At 31.9% G+C, this 23,744-nt stretch overlaps 2 protein-coding genes across 4 annotated transcripts in view; one reads left to right on the forward strand and one right to left on the reverse strand.

Annotated features, from left to right (window-relative positions):
- Window positions 1-81: 81 nt before the first annotated feature.
- cn (Kynurenine 3-monooxygenase cn) lies at window positions 82-6,170 on the reverse strand. The gene is made up of 9 exons (XM_077432170.1): window positions 6,102-6,170; window positions 5,244-5,313; window positions 4,613-4,803; window positions 3,356-3,404; window positions 2,444-2,531; window positions 1,377-1,548; window positions 644-895; window positions 327-557; window positions 82-249 (listed from the first exon to the last, which is right to left on the reverse strand). The coding sequence occupies exons 1-9, from the start codon at window positions 6,168-6,170 to the stop codon at window positions 82-84; spliced, it is 1,290 nt and encodes a 429-aa protein (XP_077288296.1).
- Window positions 6,171-15,024: 8,854 nt separating this feature from the next.
- Window positions 15,025-23,744, forward strand: part of hlk (hulk) — a 31,444-nt gene continuing 22,724 nt past the window's right edge. For all 3 annotated transcript variants that reach the window (XM_077441955.1, XM_077441962.1, XM_077441970.1), the window contains exon 1: window positions 15,025-15,667. In XM_077441955.1, coding sequence (XP_077298081.1) covers window positions 15,424-15,667 — 244 coding nt within the window. In that variant the 5' untranslated portion in view covers window positions 15,025-15,423. The remainder of the gene's footprint in view (window positions 15,668-23,744) is intronic.

Consider the following 23,744-nt stretch of genomic DNA (forward strand, 5'->3'; position numbering starts at 1 on the left):
TGGAATAAATTTAAAAATTGAATTTCTCCCTCCTTCATAACAATGTGGATAAATTAATATATCAAATCATAGAGTGAGTATTTATACCTTATCCTGCCATTTTCGATTAGTAATACATTTACTGTAACCCATATCAGTGAACGTTACAGAATTATATAGTGGCACCCATTTGCTAGGCATCAGCCAGTGCAGGAAATCGTCCAACTTTTTACGCATTATAAATGTACGTCTCATTACCAAATCACGCATCTATAAAATGAAATTTTTCATATAACTATTTTAAACTTATTCATTAAAATAACATATGTTGCGGAATACTTAAGTACCTCAACATAATTATACATTGCAAGATCGCATATGGCGTGAGCGTCCTTCACTCTTATCTCTGAAAACTCCTTAAGTACAAGATCAAGCTTCGATCCATGCTTAGTCAAAAGACGATCTAACAAGAGACAATCCTCAAATCCAGCGTTCATACCTTGGCCGTAAAACGGTACCATTGCGTGTGCTGCATCTCCGACAATGATTGCTTTGTTGGAAATATGATACGGTTGACACTATATACCAAAAATAAAATATATTGTAGAAATAATTCTTTGAAATTAAATATATTATAGTAAAATAAAGTAAAAAATGATCATACTTTAATTGAAACAAGTGGTAATGGTTTTCCTTTGAAGAAGTCTGAGATAAGCTTATCTTTGCCGATTAACGGAATGGCATCGGGGAAGTTTGTATTAAAAAACTTCAACAATGCTTCTGGAGTATCCAATTGTTTAAACTTCACAAAAGGCATGAAGAGAGTCACCGTCCATGATTGATCTTGATTGGGTAAGGCTATCATCATAAATTCACCTCTTGGCCAAATATGCAAGTATTTGTACGGCATGGCAAACTAAAAATTTCATTTATTTTTTTATATAATAAACATCGGTCTCTGTGATGGGCCCGAATTAGAAACGCCCGAAAACGCAAATATCGAAAATCAAAAGATCTTAAGTCGAAAGATCAAAAAAAAGGGTGCATGGTAAACGGTACATACTCACTTAATTTGCGCGAGCAGGATACAACAGGAACAAGAGGAACAGGCTTTTCCTCCCGTATTAATGTGCGCGTACAGAATACGGGAGGAAAAGCCTGTTCCTCTTGTTCCTGTTGAATCCTGCTCGCCCAAATTAAGTGAGTATGTACCGTTTACCATGCACCCTTTTTTATCTTTCGACTTAAGATCTTTCGATTTTCGATCTTTGCCTTCCGATATTTGCGTTTTCGGGCGTTTCACATTCGGGCCCGTGAGGTAGACCCAATAAACATATAGGTATAATATATTATATTTATTATTATCAACTTCCAAATTTCATTCGGAAAACAATAACCTGTCCTTCTTTAGTGGGTGGTATACAAAGTTCCAAATATCCGTGTTCAATATAAGTTTGACTGAAATCGAACAATGGTTGTTTCATCATACAACGCCGAACTGTTGAAAAAGCACCATCGGCTCCAACCACCAAATCAAAACATCTTTCTACAGTTTTGTTTGACGTAGTACTAAAAATTGAATTATTACTAATTAGCAATCAGAACTGTACCGCACGCGAAAATTTTAGATTAAGTAAAGTGTATAATCGTATATAGTAATTGTCTAGTTTGGGTGGTAGAATCCGTGACGTTAAATTTAATAAAAAAACAAATGAATATATTCAAATAAATTTAACCCTCTGCGGCACGAGATTTGAAACAAAAAAAAAATGCCCGTGTTGCACAGAAAAAAATTTTTTTTTTGTTTAGTTAGTGGGAAATAATATAAACCTTTGTGCTTCAAATATTTTTAATTTTTTAAGTGGTATAAGTTACATCCCACCATGCAGCAAAAGATAAAAAAATGGGCCATTTTTGATACCGCTGTGCTTCAAAAGGTGAAATAAAATAAAACTATTCAAATAAATTTAATAAAATGTTTACTATTAGATAAGGGGTTTGGTGCAAACGATCGAAAAGCGCCAGACAGATCGAAGCACAGATTAACTGGATGGCTGCTTTAAACGTAATTCTCGACTTCACGAATGAAAAATTGCACATGAGATGCAATTATTAAAATGGTAATTATTAAAATTGAGTTGGATCTTTCTGGCGAGTTTTTAATAATTTAATAAGGAAAAATTCGGAACTAAAGTATCAGAAGCACAGAACGTATACAGGGTAGGTATGTCGGGACTTCGGGTAGATTTCGCATAGTGTAAGTGCGAGCAGTGCGCACGCATAAGGTACACGTGTCTTTAATCTGTGGTTCAGTCTGTCTGGCGCTTTTCGATCGTTTGCACCGCATCGTTATATTAGCCATGTTTGACCGGTTTATATTACAAATACCAAGCGAAGCCGAATAAAACCACTAGTATAAAATAAATCACAATTATATACTAATTAAAAACAATAGTACACTCACATTAAAAATGTTAAACGCCCCTCCTCTAAATTTGCACTCACAAGCTTATGTTGAAAGTAAAGGTTGACATTGGAGTATTTTTCTGTTGCTGAAAATTATATTTAAAATTGTTTTAAAGTAAACTAAAACTATTTTATACTAAATTAACGTTTGCTGCTTTTCATTATACGAATAATATATGTATATATGTAATTGCGAACGTAATAGTTAAGCCACATTAAAGCGTATCCGATTCTTAGGTGACAATATTCAGCCTCAAGTATCAAATTACCATCCTATCGAATATCTTAGTAGGGTTTCATTACAAATACACACACTTTGTAATGATTGTCAATACTTATTATTCACGAATGGATGAGATTTATATAAGATATTGAAATTCAAAATTCCGAAACCACATAAAGGTAAAAACACACAGAAAAGTACGTGGCGTATTTTTTTTTTTAGATAGTTTTGCACATGCAAAAACAACCAAATTTGTATCGCATATCCATCGCCCCCAGTAGTGTTTTCGAGATATTTTATCCTTTTATTGACGTAAGTTTGTCAGTGATCGATTACGGTGACTCCCATATTTGAAGAAACTTGTCGAAATAATAAAAACGTACTTCGGTATGAACAACCGCTGTGGTGTGAAGATACGCCTTTCAGCGATAGAATCCACGTACGCGTCCCGTACCGCATTTTTGAGCGTGTTCTTACCGCAATAGTTATAAATTAAACTTAATTCACTTAATTTTATATTATGTTTAAAAACCAGAAGATATAGTAGACTCATTTAAAATAAAATGACATTCATCATACATACATATAAATATATACATTTATATTTTATTATTAAAGTATTATCCTTCTATATCCATTATATTGTATTTAAATAGTAAGTTATTCTTTGATGAAAATTAATCTTACCTGTTAACAAGACTTCATTGAGATATTTGCGACCGACAGAATAAATGCACTGTAAATTAAAAATAAAGTTCTACAAATCGCAAGGTTAAATTAATGAAATTGATGGATATATTTACACCAGATATGTTAGGGCTTTCAACAGATTTCTTTTTAAAAGAACATACCCTGTTTTTAACAAATTTCGTTCTCTCTCGCTTTTGTTAAATATGCTCAACGTGTTCTCTATTTATTTTTTTACCCGACTTTTAAATATCTTATTATGATGAAATAAGTATTTACGACTTATTTATAATGAAATAAGCATTTTTAATAGTTTTTAATTTGGAAAGTTTCAATTGCGTAGTTCCAGAATTATAAAAAATCAACGATCTCGTTATTTGAATATCTATTAATGATATTATTAAATCTTATCTAACCAATATTTGTTTATATTGATTTCTTTTGATTTGTGAGTTTCAACTTTATAATTCACATTTGGTAAATGTTTGGGCATTTGGTAAAATAAACGCTTCTTAGTTAATAACATTTTTCTAATTGTAAAGTGTATGTGAATGCACCAGCAAATATGCAATAAGATTTCGCGAATTAATAAAAAAATTTTCACCTAATTTTATAATCATAATTTTTATAAATTTAGGTTTGTATTATATAAAACTAGGACTTTTTTAATAATACCTGATTTTTTAAATTTTTAAACTGTTTAGAACTTTTAGCACAAATTTAAGATTGCAACACTCTCATGATTTCAAGTCACGAGCCGCCAATGATTATTAAACGTAATTTATGTAAATAATTCATAAAAATGATTTCAAATCGGTTAAATCTATTATTCTATTTTTAAAATATCAAGGGGGGCCAATTTTTAAGCTTTATACCAGGATCTGCACTGTTGACGATAGGTACTGATAGCCACTGAGTGCATTTCATATTAATAGAATGAAAGTTTGCTGATCATTATTTTAGAAACTTATGTATATGTATAATTTTTTGAAAAATTCATATAATTGATCTGCGGGATTTAAAATTTAAAATTTAGTGGTCCGTGAGGTCCGAAAGGTTGGCGACCGCTGTTCTAAGAGATCTCATGCTAAATTTTGTACTAGTTCTTAATGTTGAGGCATTATTGTAATTTTTTAATAAAATTAAATACTTTTTAGAAATGTTCTCATTTTTTACTTCCCAGTTGTCAACCCTAAACTACTTATGTTTTATATTTAACCATCAACGTATTGTAATTATCTAATCAAAATAAAACACCTGATTCGTTCTTCTATCGTAGGGTATGGACTTAGTGTCTCCATGTAGTGAATGTATCATTCTTCCCTGCATAGGAAGTCCATGTTGTGCCATAGAAGATTGTAATCCAACTTCATTTAAAGCTGACCAAGCCCGAGATGACAATGATAAATTTATTGATCGACCTCGTACTTGCGGAGTCTTTCGAATATCTACATAGAAAAAAAAATGGGAACTTACGATAAAACTACTATTTTCAATTAAATTTATAACAAATGAATATCATGAACTATGCATGTAAATAAACAACTATAGAGCCAGAGAATAATCGTAAAGATTCTTATCATGTAATAAAAATCTTGTTATAACTTCGTGAGATAAACGATGTGTTGAAAGTTTTGGTGGCTTATGTAAGTTTTAAAATATGACCATATACATACATATGTATGTATGTAAGTTAGCTGTTGACTCGACTATATGAGCCCATTTATAAACATGGTCAAATATGTACTTTTGATACAAACATTTTAATATATTTATTATATGTACAAACATAATGTTTCCCATTTTCGTATACAATAAATCAAAGGGATAGTGCGAAAATCAAATAAAGATTGTTAAAAAAAAAAAGTAAAAATTATAATTAAAATACCTTCTCTGTATTCAAAAAGGTGAACATCGTGTCCTCTTTTAGCGAAAAATAATGCGGCCAAAGAACCTACCTACAACATAATTAGTAATATCATTATCATTATCAAAGTAATCAAACTTGATATGTTAATTATGTAAATGGAAAAAAATACAAATTCCCAAAGTAAATTCTTTTGGCATTTTCACACATTTTTTTTACTTCTAAATGATGCAAATTTATTTAACTTCGCTTAATAATATTTGAATTTCAAAGTATTTCATTGGTTAAAAAAACTTTGTTGACTGTTCATTATATGTAAAATACATAAAAAAATCGAACGTATTGGAGATAGAAACCTCATAGGAAGACCTCGAATAATATCGCGCAAAATATAGATATACTATATAATAGTGATGGAAATGAAGATGAAAAATCCATCAAAAATACCCAAAATTTACATCTCCAACTTTGCTGCCATATATATCAAAATTCATAATACGAAAAAAAATTAAACTATTTCAATGAAATAAACGTTTAAATAATTTTAAATGTACATATGTATGTATATATATATATATATATATATATATATATATATATATATATATATATATATATATATATATATATATATATATATATATATATATATATATATATATATATATATATATATATATATATATATATATATATATATATATATGCACATATACATATATGTACATATATAAAGCACCTACTAGTATTTTCAAGTTTATTTTGTAATGATCGTAATTGTGCTTAAAAAACTTTTCTTTTAACGTATGAGCGAAGTAAAAAGACTAGTATATTTAATATCGTAATATATAATATATTTATAATTAAATAATTTTATACGAGTCCTCCGCCAACGATTGCTACGCTCAACTTCTTTTGGTAACCGTTCTTAGATGCGTGCTCCTCCATGGTTAAAAGCAAACTAAAATTTTTGTCGCAAACCGTCCACATAAGATAATGCGTTAAACGTAATATAATACAATATAACCGTTGAAACTTGATCTAAAAACCCGTTGAAAACCCACAAGTTATTGGAAAAACATCCCTGTTTTATGTTTTGGAATTTTTAATAAACAGACGTTGCACATTCTTAATATATGGAGAGTGATATTGTTTCGATTTCCTTCGGTCCCAACAAGATATACGTGTGCATTTAGAGACCTCTGTGGCAGAGGTTGTAGAACGCTGCTCAATCACTGTTATTATATGCTCAATTATATGTTAAAATACTACTATAATTGAAGACATTATATATTAATTCTTACTTATGATATGTGATGCCATCCGCCTTTTTATGTTTTCTTGAGTAATTGTAACACAATTTCACTGAATACGTTGGCATATTGGCATATGGTCAATCGACTTTCCGACTTAGAAGCTAACTAGCTACTGAGAGAGAGTGTGCATGCACTTTACTTTCTTTTGGGTTTGCATGCACCAAAAGGGTGATCGGCTTAGAGCGTCAGGGCGTATCTATATGTATTCTATATCTATGGGCAAAGTGGCGTTTTTAATTTAAAAACAAAATTCATTCGTCCAAATGCACTCCAACTTAATTTCATACGTATCTTTATTTCTTCTTCTTTACTAACGGACACGTCAATTATTAGACCTATTATAAATAATTATTTACTACTTCTACTGGTTTATCATCTAATGAGATGCTATCAGGCATGCAAAAACTATTGAACATTAGTTTGGTCTTATCTACGTTACTTTTTAATCCTACTTTTCGACATTCCCTGTCCAGCTGTTTTAGTCTGTTAAGTAGGTCAGCTGGGTCACGAGCTATTAAAACTATATCGTCTGCAAACCGAAGGTGACTCAAGAAGCGACCGTTGATGCTTACTCCTGCTGTGTCCAAAAGTCCACAAGCACCTCATTGAATAGTTTAGGAGATATGGTGTCTCCTTGCCATACTCCTTTTCCTATGTTAAATCTATCTGTATATGAAAAACATACATATAATATGTACATAGGTCGCGTTATATACGATCTTTGTAATACGCCATATTGAATGAGATACATATGTTGTATTTTTCTTACATTTTTTTATCCGATCTTGTTATGTCATTCGTTATATAATATAATATAATATTATATTCTAAGCCTGCGGTTATTTACGAATTTAAACGTTGATTAACCTTGAATATTACTGAATAATCCGAGATTATATAACAGAATCGTGTTAAACTTATGTTTTTGTAGTTCTTATGTAATGTTACGTCTAAGTAGTAGTGTATTATAAAAACTAGTTTTGGGAATTTTGCATTTTAGAATATCCACCGCGAAAATGTATAATGTATATGTATAATTTTTATTTAGACATTGTATATAATTTTTACTCAAAATTGAAAAATTGAAAGATGCACACATGTATTTACATACATATTTATATTGTCTACTTGTGTAGATATTCGTAATGAAACAGTTTCAATTTAGTAGTAATTATATACAAATCAAAAATTAAAAATAAATATCAATGGATAAGTAAGCCTGTCTCGATAGCTGTTAAATTAACAACACACATACATATGTACATACATACATTTGCTGATATATATAAATTAAATAGTTAGTAAGCAAAAATATTTATATCATAATATATTAATTGAAATTCGTTATATTACATAATATATTAATTAAAAGTCTCTCTGGAATTTGTAATCCATGTAAAACTTAATATATTAGGTGCATATTTCAAATATAATCATTTTCATACGGCTCATCAGCTAAAATTAGTTTTGATAATGAATTGGTTGAAATCGCTATATGAACCCACATACATACATATCAGTAAATACAGTCTGTAAAAAAATCGTATCTTGATGATAAAAAAAATAAAAAAAAACAGTTATATAATTCGATCGTTAGCATTTTATTCAATATAAAAACGATTTGGGTCCGTTTATACTATCCACCGCAGCTCGTCGACAGCTCAGTAACATTTTGTACTAGTTTTAAAAGCTCGATTTTTTTTAAATGTCCTCTTTTTATTTTTACTTCCCAGTTATCCCTAACATAGCATATATCAAATGTAAATCATTAATTACGTTATAATTAAATGAGAATTCAACATTTTCGTTTTATCAAAAAAAAAAAACAATGTCGTAAGCTTAGAAATATAACTACATTAATTGAAACGACAGTACAAATACTAAAATGCCATTTTAATGAAAACAACAAATTATTAGTAGATCAAATATATTATAGTTGACTAATTAGAGTTGGCTGGCTACAGTAGTATTTTGAAAGCATATAATGTAAATTTTCAAATTCGATTTCCCGCAGAATTATCTTTGAATATCATAAAAATATAAGCGTTTGATTTTATTTATTTATTTATGAATGTTTCTATGCAATAATATTTTATCTGTTTTAAATTGTAATCCGAATTGCGAACATTATCCATTTGTACAGTTTAAATAAATTAAATGTACTTATTTAAATTAAATTTACTTCCTTTGTTATTAATGTCAACATTTGAAAAGCGTACTGAACCGAAAGAAGCCGTTCAAAATAAGTCTTACGAAGCTGAAATGCTTATTTAACATTTTCGAATCTGTATACAAATATAAACAGTGGTATTGAACCAGCACATGCTTGGACCACGTAGACATCTTCATCGACTACAAATACCAGTTCCGTATTGCACGCTATCCATTTTCTATCAAAAGTTGAATTTACCCCCTCCCCCTATAAAAACATTTCTAATTTAGTGTTCGATCTACCAGATTATATACATATCTACATCTACGAAAAGGAAATGCATTTTACGACTTCAGGTCTGTTAATACCTAGTCGAAACGTATCGGCAGCAGCAGGCAACTTGCAAATACGGAGAGTATTCTTTGTTTCATTCTACATATGTACATATATGTATGACGAAGGAATTGACGGGCATCGTTGTTGACATTTTTATGTAGAATACTCTAATACCGATCATTCGGCAGGAATGCGAAACGGGTTCAGTGATTTATTCCGAATAATGGCCTGCATATGGAAATCTCAATGCCATTGGTTACACACATTTTATGATGAACCATCGAGGAAGTTGTGTGGATCCAGTGACAAGCAGACCACAGGTGCCAAAATGGTCATTATTTGTGTTCCTTCTCGAGAATTTTTCGAAAAAAATGCCAAATTGGGAATTCTTATTTCTCGAGAAATTTTATAAAACATTTTTTATTATATGTATGTACATACAAAAATGTATATATTTTCAAAAAGTTTAAAACCACTGCCCTTTATAAAGCTACATTAGAAAGGGCGGGTTTATACCTAATGTGCATACTTCTTAGAAGGGTTCTGGAAATGATTTCTAACTTTCTAACGTGCCTTATCTTATGTTCTTTTCTTATCTTATTTTGTCCTGGACATTGCAAATGCGTCAATCTTTAGAAATACTCAATTATCCTCTGAATGCATTGAATACACCGTAATTTTTGACCTGACTTTTTTTCTATTACTATTTATTTTTATTACTCTACCCGGCCAGCGGTGCTTTCTTTGTTTTGGTGATTATAGAAACCTCTCCGATATGATATGATTTACAGTGCTTATTTGAAGCCGTGTTGTCAACTAAACCAACGTCGGCACAAACCCAGAGAAATAATTTTCCACAGAAATTTTTCACAAAAATTCTGAACAAAATAAATAACCGGGAACTGTCTCTACTTTAAATGGCATGTGTTTTTTAAAGGGATAATTTAAAAATCGTATGTAATAATAAAATAAAATCAACGTTGTAAGAGATAAAGTTATGTAAATTAACGTTATAATTAATAAAATAAAATTGAAATGTTTTACTATTTTTCTATTTTTTTTTATTTTAATTATGTATACACTAAGATAATACATACAAAAATTACATAACAATAATGCCAAAACATATATTTTATATTTACATATATTATCTTGAATCCAATAATGTCGAATAAACAATACTTTATTATATACATTTTTTCTTTATTATATACTTTATTATATACATTTTTTCATTTATCAAAATTTCTCGAGAATTCTCGAGAAATTTAAGAAGTTAAATGAAAATCATCGAAAAATCAGAATCACTAGTCATTATGAAGAAAAATTAAAGGCCGAGTGTCGAATGAATTGATTCATATTTGATGGAGAGAAGAAAATTTGTTTTTGAAAAACAAACGGCGTGTATATCGTTACTTAAATTTAATCTGTTTTTATATATTTTTTTAATTTATCTTTTTACGTGGTAACAAAAGATGAAGTTTTTTGATCATGCGAAAATTCGAACTTGAGAGTTTGACTGATTCGAAATCAGAATCAGTGATCACTAGAGACACGTATTTTTGTCAATATTAGCATTTTCATTTTGCATTTTAGCATTTTAGGTCATTGGTTCACCAGGATAATTTCGTGGATCCAAACGATAGTGAAATACATACGCAAAATGTGGAAAATATGTAGATGCGTGTAAAAAAAACGCGTACCCGTTTTTATTCATGTACATATATGTAGATGCATTTGTATTGAACCACGAATGCGTGTATATTCCATTCGCAATATGTGGAATATTTCCGTACGCTGCCCAACCGTCCGAAATTATATGCGAACCAGGCAGTATATTATATATCGGAGTATTTCATCAAGTAAAAGTCAAGTTAATTCAGGGCACGGCAATACTATTGGCATCGCAAAGAGTAGCCAATCACAGGATGGAACGGGTCGACCGAGCCTCCTTTCCGACCTAGCGGTCTCCGTCATGTCGAGAATTCACACTTTTACCAAAATCAGATTGATAATGAATAGGATAATGAAACACGCCGATACTAATCTATGATTTGAGACACGCGCGCTTTAGCGCGCGTGTCTCAAATTGTGCTTAGCTAACACGAGTTACCTAAGCACAATTTGAAGAAACATCCGGTGTAAGGTTTTTTTAATGTAAACTTGTTCCATTTATATGGTGAGGTGAATAAAAAAACAAACTACTAAAGCGGTGCTTACATTAAAGAAAACCATCATTAAAGTTTGTGAAAATCGGAAATATTCAATTTGAGTTAATAGATTTACAAGACCGTAGGGCATTTTTTCATGATATTGTGGCGCATTAGGTTCTTCCTGTAATGCCACAATGGTCCAAAACTATTAAATAAATAAATAAATAAATGATAAAAATTTGGTTAAATTCTACAAGGGACTTTCAGTTGTGAAATATCCCAAAATAGTCAAACACGCGTATGGCTTCGTTATTTGTAAGTACTTATGTATATTTGTGAAGAAACATTTCTACCACGAGCATCAATAAATCGATTCTAAAAACCAAATTAACAAACACAAGACAACCACCTCGCAATTATTTTGCGTATTCACACCACACAATTTGAGTTAAGATTAAGAGATTTAGTTACAAATGAGAAATTATTATGAAAATCACACATTTTATTAGTTTTTCATGAAAATCTAAGTTGAAAATATAAATTTGCACAATTTTTTAATTTTTTTTCTTAATTCATACCTACAAATATTATTTACCAAAAAAAAATATGAAGCCCCCTAAATATTTTTAATTTTAAAATTGAAAAATGTTTTGTGCTTGAGGAGAAAATGCGACTTTGAACCTCTAATGAATGTCTTTTTAAACTTAAGCTGTTTCTAAATTTTAAAACTCGCTGTTTTCTTAATGTATGTATGTATGTATGTATGTATGTAGAACTAATGAATAGGTTTTATCAAAAAAACAAAACTTCATCTATTGTTACTACGTACATAGATAAAGTAATAAATTTATTGTTACACAGTAAGGTTTGCGCTCGTCAATCAGTTTTTATCAAAAATAAAATTCGACCATAGTGACTTTACAGGTTGCCCAAAGCTCCACTGTGGTCGGAAACATGTAAATAAGATTCATTAAAAAGTAATGCAATGATACCAGCGAATTTTGTAGGAAGCATGTACATATGTTATGTATGAATGTATGTACGTGCGCGAACAGTGGAAGAGAGAACACGATCTAGACATGTGGGAACATTCTGGAGCCCACAAACGGGGTTCTTAGAAAATTCGTGGATTATCATATTGACCTTTAAATATGCCGAAAAAATGTTTTACTATGCAAATTCTTTTCCGAGTTTCCAATGATCTGTATCCCAGCATTCCCAATAGAGTGCTGTGGGATATATGTAGACATATAGTAACTAGTAGCTTTTATTTGAGTCACAGCCGATTCGGCAACTCAATCTTAGACCGCAATAGGCGGCACTGTACTGAAGCGACGCAGTGCGGCCAAATATTGTTTGTATGAAATTGGATGAGATAGAACGCACTACGAGTGGCGCGACACTGCCAGTCAAAGTTGCCTTTTGAACCAACGCTGATATGCTGCGCTGCGTCGCTGCAGCGCAATGCCGCCTAGTGCGGTCAGACCTTTAACTGACCAATACCAATAACTTTCTTAATAAAATGAGTTATAAACAAATTTTCCTACACATTGATAATCCTTTTATCCGTGTTCTTTTCATATTTTGTGGTCCTGTCCCGGGATGGAGGCTGAGAGGAGGGCTCTGCTAGACATCGTCAGGGGTTTTCTCATTGGCCCCCTTCATCATGGTGATCTAATAAGGAATAAAGCATCGTTTAGAGCTTCCGAAAGGTTCGCGGAACGTGATTGCATAAGCATTTATGCGTTTTTATGAATATGTGAATTTGTGTGTGTGTGAGTGTCCTATTGTTTTTTAGGTATGTGTGTACGTATGTACGCATATATGTACATGTATGTTTACTTGAGGTGTGGGTGAAACGACAAATAGATGTGTTGGTCCTGTGTTCGATCCGCATGCGGTCGAATTTTTTTCAAATACATATTAAATATATTTATATTTAATTGTTAAATATGCAAAAAAATTGGCAAAAACTACCTATCAACCTACATAAATAGGTAAACAATATAAAACATCGATAGAAAAATTAATTAATTAAATAAATTTTCAATAGATGGTGGTAAATTTTCAGCCAAGCGGAAAGATTGGCATCGATTAGTATACATATGTAGAATTATTTTCTTTAGTTATTATATCTTCGTATACGTTTTAGCAGAGACGTACATACATACATACATATGTACATATGTCGAATCGAAACGACTATTATAGTACGGCGAACGTTATCTCAGACAGGCAGACAGACAGAATAGCGATATTATATATATACATATCGGTCTCCTTCACGGGACCGAAAGTGAAACGCCCGAAAACGCAAATACCAGAAGGCAAAGTTCGAAAATCGAAAGATCTTAATTCGAAAGATAAAAAAGGGGTGCATGGTAAACGGTACTATGTATATATAATATATATGAGTGGCATGCGGTGAAATTATCTCTCTTTTTGTCATACAGCCTTGTTTAATGTGCGCGCGCAGAATACGGGAGGAAAAGCCTGTTCCTCTTGTTCCTGTTGCATCCTGCTCGCGCAAATTAAGTGAGGATGTACGACGGGGGGAGAGACCCTTTTTTTATCTTTCGATTTTCAATCTTTGCCTTCCGATATTTGCGTTTTCGGGCGTTTCAGTTTCGGTCCCGTGAAGTAGACCCATATATATGTATATATACATATATACGCTGTACGCTTGGCATAACGAGAAAAGACAAGAAGACCCTTTAAGATCTTTCTATTTTCAATCAGTGCCTTCCGATATTTGCGTTTTCGGGCGTTTCACTTTCGGTCCCGTGAGGTAGACCCATATATATATATATATATATATATATATATATATATATATATATATATATATATATATATATATATATATATATATATATATATATATATATATATATATATATATATATATATATATATATATATATATATATATATATATATATATATATATATATATATATATATATATATATATATATATATATATATATATATATATATATATATATATATATATATATATATATATATATATATATATATATATATATATATATATATATATATATATATATATATATATATATATATATATATATATATATATATATATATATATATATATATATATATATACATATATATATATATAGATATATATATATATATATATATATATATATATATATATATATATATATATATATATATATATATATATATATACGCTGTACGCTTGGCATAACGAGAAAAGACAAGAGAAACACGTGGGTGAGAAGCATGACAAGGGTAGTGGACATAGTGGACAGAGTAAAGAGATTATAATGGCAATGGGCGGGCTACGTGGCTAGAAGAATGGACGAAAGGTGGACAAAAGAAGTGCTTGAATGGTACCCGAGAGAATGCAAAAGGGTAAAAAGAAGACCGCAGGGAAGATGGGTGGACGAAATTAGGAAAATGTGCGAAAAAAGGCCTTCATCCAGCAGTGGATGGTGAATGGCTGTAAATGATGATGATGATGATGATGATGATGAGATATGTATATATATATATATATATATATATATATATATATATATATATATATATATATATATATATATATATATATATATATATATATATATATATATATATATATATATATATAATGGGGTTACCTGACAACTCGTTCACAGATTTTCCGTAAACCGAGGATGCGCTGTTATCGGTGAACAGACGGTTTGTGAAAGAGATGGCTGCATACGTAATGGCATAGTAAACGAGATCTTGGTGAACAGACGGAGTGAGAAAGAGATGGCCGTATACGTAATGCCTGAAGCGCATCCTCGGTTTACGGAAAATCTGTGAACGAGTTGTCGTGTCATGTACAGTTTGGTTTTTTATATAGAGCAGTTATGTGCGATTGAGCAGTTATGTGCGATTGTTCTTGTGCAATATTGCTGGACAGCCGTCTCGTTGAGGGCTTTACGGGTCAAATTCTTTGGACGTTTAAAGCGGGCTTTATAAGTGACAGTGTATAAAAGTGGTGAAGTAGCAATCGCTAATAGCTTTTGGTAAGCTGTTGCAGTAAGAAGTGAACGCGCTTGCAATCGAGCACGAAGGCGGGGGCGCAAGACAGGGTGGATCACGCGCTTCCGGTTGGGAAAGCCGGTGTCCGGTGTTGTTATTCCTTTGGGATAAACCCACGTAGGTGTGAGTGAGCAGTGAGTCTGTGTGGGTGTGGTCCCGCCAACCCGGCAAAGATGTCCCAGTCCCTGGCGCGCCGCGCTCCCGCCGCCATGTCGCGCGGGCCGCTGCGGCCGCTGCTGCTACCACTGCTGCTACTGCTGCTACTCGCGCCTCAAGCACAACCTGCTAACAAAAAATCGACCACAGCCACCCCCACACCAGCCAACCCCAAAGAAGCAGAACCCGTCATCGAAGAGGTCACCGCCAAGCAGCTGGAGCGCGTGCTCAACGAAAAAGACTTTGTTGCCGTATACTGGTGTAAGTGCAACCAAATGTCGACTGCCTCCGTCTGTGCATAGGACAACCACCCACCACCCACCACCCGCCACCCCGTCATGTCAGTGTGTCCTCAGCGTGGCCGTGAAAGAGGACTTTTCTCCTGAAAAGTTCCCGCGCGCTCTCGGGCTGGGGAACGCTTTTAGCCGCGACCGTCCTCCGGTTTATATTTAACCCCGTGCCGCCCGGTTACCCGGCTCTCCCCGCTCCCGACAATATTTCACCCGGTTTTCACCAATAATGACACCGCCTGTTGCTTGCTTTTCTTCCCCGCCCCGGTAAACAATCTATTTTGTTGCCTGCAATGCGTGCCCCAGCACGACAATAGAATTGTGTCGCGCTATCGAATGGCTCATTCGCCACAACCGAACGCCTTCCTCCCGATTGGAAGAAAACATGATACACTTATTCCTAAAGCTTCTAGAAAGATTCACGACATGAAATTTGAATCATTTGTCTCTTTCGAGATTTGATATTCTCTCCTGAACCATTCTGAATACTACATAAATCGACCTAATTATTATCTAGATACACTCTCCATTTAAACAACAAGAATTAGATAATGGCCGTCGTTTTCTTATATGGATGCATTTTTACTTGAACAACAGTTAATAATTCTGTTCAAATTTGTATTCCATATTCAACAAAACATTTTTCTACGTTTTAATTTTTTTTTGCATCATATTTTAGCAGTGAACGTATGAGCTTTTTTCAATTTTTATAGTTGTCGGTAGTTTTCTATCTCTTCTCATTCTGAACTTATATATCGTTTGTGTATGCACATATGTACATAAATAAACAGTGTCATATCTTGAATGTTTTAAGACTTTAAGTAACCCAAATTACTCCTCTTCATGATGAATCCAGTTTAGATTGAAAATATGCTGCCCATTAGACCAAATATATCTACACATGTGTATCTTCCTTCTGCTTATTCCATAGATATAATTGTGTAAGCATCATCATAGGTATTTACAAATACAATTCAGATCAACCCGAATTTTAATTAAGAACTATCAGTATGATTTTTATTGTGACGTTCTTCAGATAATGTTCTTTAGAAATTCCTTTGATTACACATCCCACATTGATGTCTTGACTTTTTGACAACTACGTTGATGTTGTTATATAATTTGCACCCCGTGGTGTTTTGAAATGTGGCGTAACTGTCAATAAAGCAATCGACTGTGGTCCAAAAGTTTTAATCTTGTTCTCATTCGAGATCGAGAGATTTTTACGGTTTCTAGTATTGTCAATTTTATGCGAAAAATTGATGATTCAACATCACTTTTCGCTCTTCCGTCTCACCAATACATTTTTTTATTCTTTCCTTCTTCTAGAATGCAAAAAATGTCCTAAACTCACATAAAAACAACGATAGACCGCAAAAAGAGTGGATGGAAAAGTGAAATAGATACACTTCAAGTTCTAGATACTTTCAATTTAATATTTTACTGAGTATATAAAATTTACAAAGAAAAGCTTAGTAATGTTGACGTTAAACCTAGTTTTGATTTTATTTCCAAGATGATCTAGTAACATTTTTTTATATATTTACATGTCTATGTAGATTATTTTTTAGATTTTTTTAATATCTATATATGAGTATAAGATAATTTTAAGTGGCATAAGTCCACTTTTCTTCATTTCGAGAAATGTCTCGCAAAACATTAAATGTCATGTTTTGCATTTAATAATATTTAAAAATACTGGTGGCTTGTAATGCGTTTATTCTGCTTTTCCAAGATTCTGGACATACCGAATTAACAATTTGTGAAGGACCTGAAAATTGGACTTCAACCACTTTCAAATATAATGACTCATACATTTTATTTTATTTATTTTTTTATTTTACATATAAACAAATACTTTTACAAAATAATTTTTATTTTACATAAAAACCCCAATGCGCCTTCCTGACCAATTACAAACATCGATATATATATTTTTTTTTACATAGAATAATTTTAACAAAGCGTCAGAGACAGTTTTTTTATATGTATATTCCGTCAAATTTTGAGAAGCTGGAATACTCAAAATTTATGGAGACATTTGCAGCATTTTTATACCAATCAGTGAAATTCGAGATGCTGAAAGCTCGAAAATTGAGAGAAATGGGGGTTAAAGACTACCAATTTGTAGGAACTGTTTCAATCAAAATCAGATAATTTGGCAAACTCTGATAGGAAACGATCGACCTGGAGTCACAAACCAAAGTCTGGCCAGCAGCAACCAGTGGGACTCGAACCCGTGACCACTATGTTCTAAAGCATACATACATATATACTAACCACTAGTCCACATCGCTAGTTATACTTGTGATATTCATTTAAGGAACGGAATGTAAAGCTTTTATAAGCTTTCTTATAGAAATATTTTCTTATACATCAACAATTTCAGATTAATTAATGAGTGTTTCAAAATTTACGTCTCCAAAAATTATTATGACCAAATTTATATATGTAAGCTATTATTATTTCATTCGTATTTAGATAGGGTTTACTTTAAAAAATTGCGTTGTAACTGTTTGCATTAATATATTTATTGAAACACACTTTTTAACCTTACTCAACATCTAATATTGTTGTTTATTTTCATAAAAAAAACTAAAAACGTATTTCTAAAGGCGAAACTGAATATTTTCAGAATGAACGTATACAATTTACATTAAAATCGAAAGCCACGTGCTACCACTTGGTCTATGCGTAAGAACTCACTTCGGAAAGTCGTAAATTTTTATAACGTTTACAACGTCGATGTATCTCAATATTTAGCTAAAGAACGCGAACGTAAGTCGCACATGGAAAAATGTAAAGATGCAACGTGAAATAAAGTCGTAGGAAATCGTAAATCAATTTATGGTGAGATACCAAGTAAATATTATGATTGGCCGAAATATCGAATATCGAAAGCAGCTTCCTGTTCTTTTTGATATTAGAAAAGATCAATCGGACGAAGTGAATGGGCACGGATTAATTATTATTGCTCTGCACTTGGCATATTTTCAGATTTATTGGTCGCGCGGTTAATGACTCGTGTGCAATATTTTAATTCGGTACTTTCAATTGGAGACAAGTTGCAGGGCGAAAACGTTTCATAATTCCATTAAGATTAAATCGTCCCATAATAGTTGGATAAAAAGCAAATATAAAAGTTTACTAAGTAACAAATATCAATATCAACATTTAGTTTAAAATGTACTAGAATTCTGAAACAATTTATGAGAATGTTAACTTATGAAGATTATAGAATACCGAAATAAGGACAATAGTAAAGATAATAAGTCAGAAATAAATATGTTTATATTATCCAGCACTGCACGTCAACAGTTAGGCACAGCATATCACAGCACTGCACGTAAAATACTATTTCTGTTCATACTATACAGCACCGCTCGTTTACGCTCGTACTCGCCACTATGACGCCACGTCATGCGTGAATAATTCCACAATGGCCAAAGAAAACCGGTTCTGCTTGATACGTTTCGGTGACATGTATTGCTGTATAATATGAATAGATCGTGTCGGTTTCTGTCGTTTCGGATACGTCACATACATATGAATGTGTCCATATAGAATCTACTCAATGATATTTTTCGTACTGCTGTTTACGTACAGTTGCGGTCTTGGGCTGAGCTGAAACCTTAAATAAATTTTTCATCACCATCAATGCTAGATTTTTTATCTAGGGCTATTTTGACCCTATTAATAAAATTTAACTTATGTGCATATAATAGATGAACTATTGAATTTTGTCTTCTTTCTCAATTATAACCATCGTGGTCATTTTTATGGTCTAGAATGCGGTGGACGATCCGCCTCCACTCCTCCCGGTCCTGTTCCTAGTTGAAAGCAGCGTTTTGGGATGATTCCATCAGTTCTATAATTTGGTCTGACCATTTATCTATCTATCTTATGGGAGACATTCATCTCGCTTGCATTGGCTCTAGTGTTCTGGTGACTACAAGGTTTTCTAGACTATCCACATTCTTCCTGGCAATATGGCTAAAGTAGGAAAGAATCCTTTTTCTACATGTTGTAAACAGGCCCGGCCCGAGGGTATATGGTGCTCTTGAACAGTGGTTTTCAGCCTTTTCAGGTTTTCAAATTTTCATAAAAGGTGCATGCTGAAGAAAAATATATTAAGAAAAAAACATTAAATTGAATTTACAAAATTTTATTCAAAATGGGCACGTTTTATGTGTAGTATTATTATTATTAATATTAATAAAAATGAATAAAACAAAATTTTGAAAAAGAGTTTTCATCGATACTTGAAAGTCGGCTTCCTGCATTCCTCGTAAATTGTAATATTTTTTAGTTAGTAATTATTACTTCGAGTAGAAAAATTAAGTTGAATATAAAATATTTTATAAGTTCAAAGAAAGCCAATTGTTTTTCAATTTTATAATCAAATTAGTAAAAAGAAGATACGGCTAAAACGAGCCTAGTCTGCTGCAGAAGAGTATTTCTGAAACTGCTAGTTGTGAAGAGTATCTCTGAAACTGCCAGCTCTTTATATGTTCGTGCATCTTGCAGTCCATGGGATGGGCAAGGTAAAAGCTCCAGCACCACATTTCGAAGATCTTAAATATCCCTTTCCATATTTAGACGAGAAAAATCCATGTGCAAAGGGTAAATTCTCTGTTGTCGAAGTCCCAGCTTTTCGAATAACAGAGCTGGTATTGTGTTGAAACGAGCTTTTCCCAAGCATTTTCATTGGAATGATTCCAAATCGTTAATAAAACTGTGGGCGATAGAAGTCTGTCCACACGGGCAGACTTGACCCTATGAATCAGAGTGGCGCTAGTTATTCCTCTAAAATTAGGGTTTTCATGGGAACCTTGACATCGTTATGCGATGTGACACGGCTGCAACTCATTATGTGGTTTCGGAAGATCTCTGGAAACTTGCAACCACACACACGGTGACCTTAACGCAACAGCTGAAACCTCGAGCTTTCAGTATTATCACATTATAACTGATTGTGCAATTAAAATTTTTGTCGTAAAGTATTCAATTTTTGAAACGAGCCAGCGTGTTGATATGACATTGGAAATTTTCCAAATTTTGCGACTTAACTGTTCGAATTCTTGAAAATATTTTTTATTCGTCCTATAAAATTACAAAACGACGGACCACGTGGTGTGTGACATGTACCGATTTTATTCCGTGCTGGCCGACTTTTGATAAACGAGTTTGAGTGATTTTTCGTCCACGTTTTTCAGCTTATATATATATATATATATATATATATATATATATATATATATATATATATATATATATATATATATATATATATATATATATATATATATATATATATATATATATATATATATATTGTAATGTATTAGAATGTAGCCAGTTTCGTAGAAAAGCTCAAACGCCAAGTTATATCCCAACTATTTATTCTGTTAAGATTTTTTTGTGAATGATGGTTGCTCTACATAAATTTAGCTATTTTTTCCTCAATACTACTGAAAATAATTATTGATACTGCATATACATATACATATACACATCTGACCATAGATGTCAGATATTGTTTAGATTTACATGTATCTCTGTAATAATTATGTGGAACAGGAAGGTGCATTTGGGGTTTGGCGCATATTTGTATATATGTATATGTATGTTTATATATGTATGTAGCTATTTTCATCAATTGATCGCAACAATAAAATAGCTTGACCATATTGTTACAATAATTGCATTTGTTAATTATAATACGAAGAGTAAATTAAATAAAAAACAGTCGGCTTTCAGTTAAAATTTAATAATATTCAAAATCAAATAATATAATTCTGAAAATCCTTGCTTCGCCTAAAATGATAATTTTTGCGTGTTTTATGATATTTAAAATGGGATTAACGATGCCAACGATGTGAATAAGTACACTGTCGGCCAAAATTTTCATTAAAAGATAATGTATTATAGTAATACTAGATATTACACAATATTATTTTACTCGTCGATTTTACTAAATTTCAAAATTGCGTCTTATATTCAAACTAGTATCGAGTCTCATTTCACAGATTGCAGTTTTTACAATTTTTGGGCATATGCGCACTGAGCTTTTATTTTCTATTACGCTCAAAAATTACTTAAATTCTTCATGAATATTGAAATAGAAAGAGTATTTTTTACATACCTCCTTTGCGTTTCACTTACGATTACAATTCAGGAAAAAGTTTGCCTCTTATTCGATCGTTTTCATACATTGCCATATTGCTCATTTTGGTCATCAATATAATTTGCACATACATATATGTATGTATGCAAGTGATCAAAAGTTCAACCTATTTACTTTTGTGACTAGTATAGTTTTTAATGTTTTTTTTTTGTATTGTATGTACATACACATGTTCATAATGTAGCAAAATAAGAACAAGAGCAAAATTTTACAATCTAAAAACAAACGTGCAAAATTAACAATACATATACATATATGTACATATATACATATGTATGTATGTATATTTTACCTACTGTTAATACTGTAAAGTTTCTTTTACTACACGAAAAAAATGTTACAATCATTAAAATACTAATTATTTGTAATTACTAAGTCTTTTCACAAAGAATTCTTTAAAACTTTTGATCGAAAACATGTATATTACATTTGTTGAATACAACATGTATAATACATATGTATACCATGACCAATTAAATTTGACACTGATGCATTTCATGCTACATTTTACTTGAAACCAACATAATAAGTTTGTTTTCAACATAATAATTAACATTTTCTTTTTGATATTTGACAATTTTGTGGTAATTAATAATTGGTTAAGTATTTTATCAAAGATAATTAATTATACATTTGATTTTATTAGTACTATGAAACGTTGACCGTTGTAAAGTGTCAAGCAGCTGATGGCTTTGAGCCGCCAGCAATGCAACGGATAGACGCACGTCCCTTGCAAAACTTGTGAATCTATTTCTGAAACGACTTCTCGACGTGTGCTAGTGCATTCTATGCATTTGGACCCCCCTCCCCCCATGTACTTTGTATAGTCGGATTAAAGCAATTCAAATAGTAATCGTAATTCCAATAATGTAAGATACACGTTGATTCCTTATCATAAAGCTCGTTTTGAAATCACTTCAACTTATAATCACCAAGTCAATGCATACTTTCAAAGCTCAAAACTTACTATATTACAATATTTTTCGATAATAATTAGTCAATATCACCCGCTTAACTCGAGTTTTTTTTGTGGTTGACGAAAAATTTACTTCAATATATTCGATTTAGCTGAAAAATCTATATTGAAAAGAATCACACTATGATTACATTTCATGCGTTGAGAGTCACTGAACTGGACCGGCGATTAACAAATATCTTTTTGTTTCGAAGACGTCTGCCAACATCGGTTAGTGTTTCAGATTATCCACTAGAAGGTCAGGGTTTCACAACCATTGGCCCACTAACCTAAAATAATCTTCCAGCGTTACACATTTCCACACATTTGTTGTCTATACAAAACTATGCAGTTGAGATGCATTTCCATTATTTCATTACGAATTATTTTTATTATTTTATTACATTTCAATTAAATGTAATTCATATTAATATATCAATGTAGAATTAATTAATCAATTGACAAAAAATTAACGGTATTTTAAATTTAACAGTGCTAATCATTCGTCTTATTGTAAAAATTTAACGGCAATACTGATTGTTAAAAAAAAATTTTTTAGATCTTCCCGACTAATTCGAATTCTTAATTAATGCCTCAAAAATTAGATGCTTTTAAATGGCGTTCGCATGCCAATGGTTCACAATCTGTGGTACTAAGAAGTCCCGGGCTGTGGGCGTCCCAGCCGCTCTATTCTCAGTGCGCCCATCTCCTAAAAAGGTCGCCTGCACGCCTCTGCTTTACTCGACTTTTACAACTCCCAACACTGGCTCAATTGACAGAACTACACTTTAAAGGGAAAAAAGATGAACTTATGCAATGAACTGCTTAAATCGCCTATATTTTATCCAATTGTTGGAAAGTTTGAGAAAGAAAAGCGCTTTTTAAACATTGTACTAATTGGAAAAT

The sequence above is a fragment of the Arctopsyche grandis genome, chromosome 1 (genome assembly GCF_051622035.1).
Source record: "Arctopsyche grandis isolate Sample6627 chromosome 1, ASM5162203v2, whole genome shotgun sequence".
NCBI classification, from domain to species: domain Eukaryota; kingdom Metazoa; phylum Arthropoda; class Insecta; order Trichoptera; family Hydropsychidae; genus Arctopsyche; species Arctopsyche grandis.

Bases quoted from the DNA above. Each gene is read 5' to 3' on its own strand.
- cn (XM_077432170.1), bottom strand. From the start codon at position 6,170: ATGGAGGAGCACGCATCTAAGAACGGTTACCAAAAGAAGTTGAGCGTA. The intron at 2,532-3,355 runs GTAAGATTAATT...TATAATTTTCAG, and splicing joins CAATGAAGTCTTGTTAACAG to CAACAGAAAAATACTCCAAT. The intron at 558-643 runs GTATGATCATTT...TTTGGTATATAG, and splicing joins TACCACTTGTTTCAATTAAA to TGTCAACCGTATCATATTTC.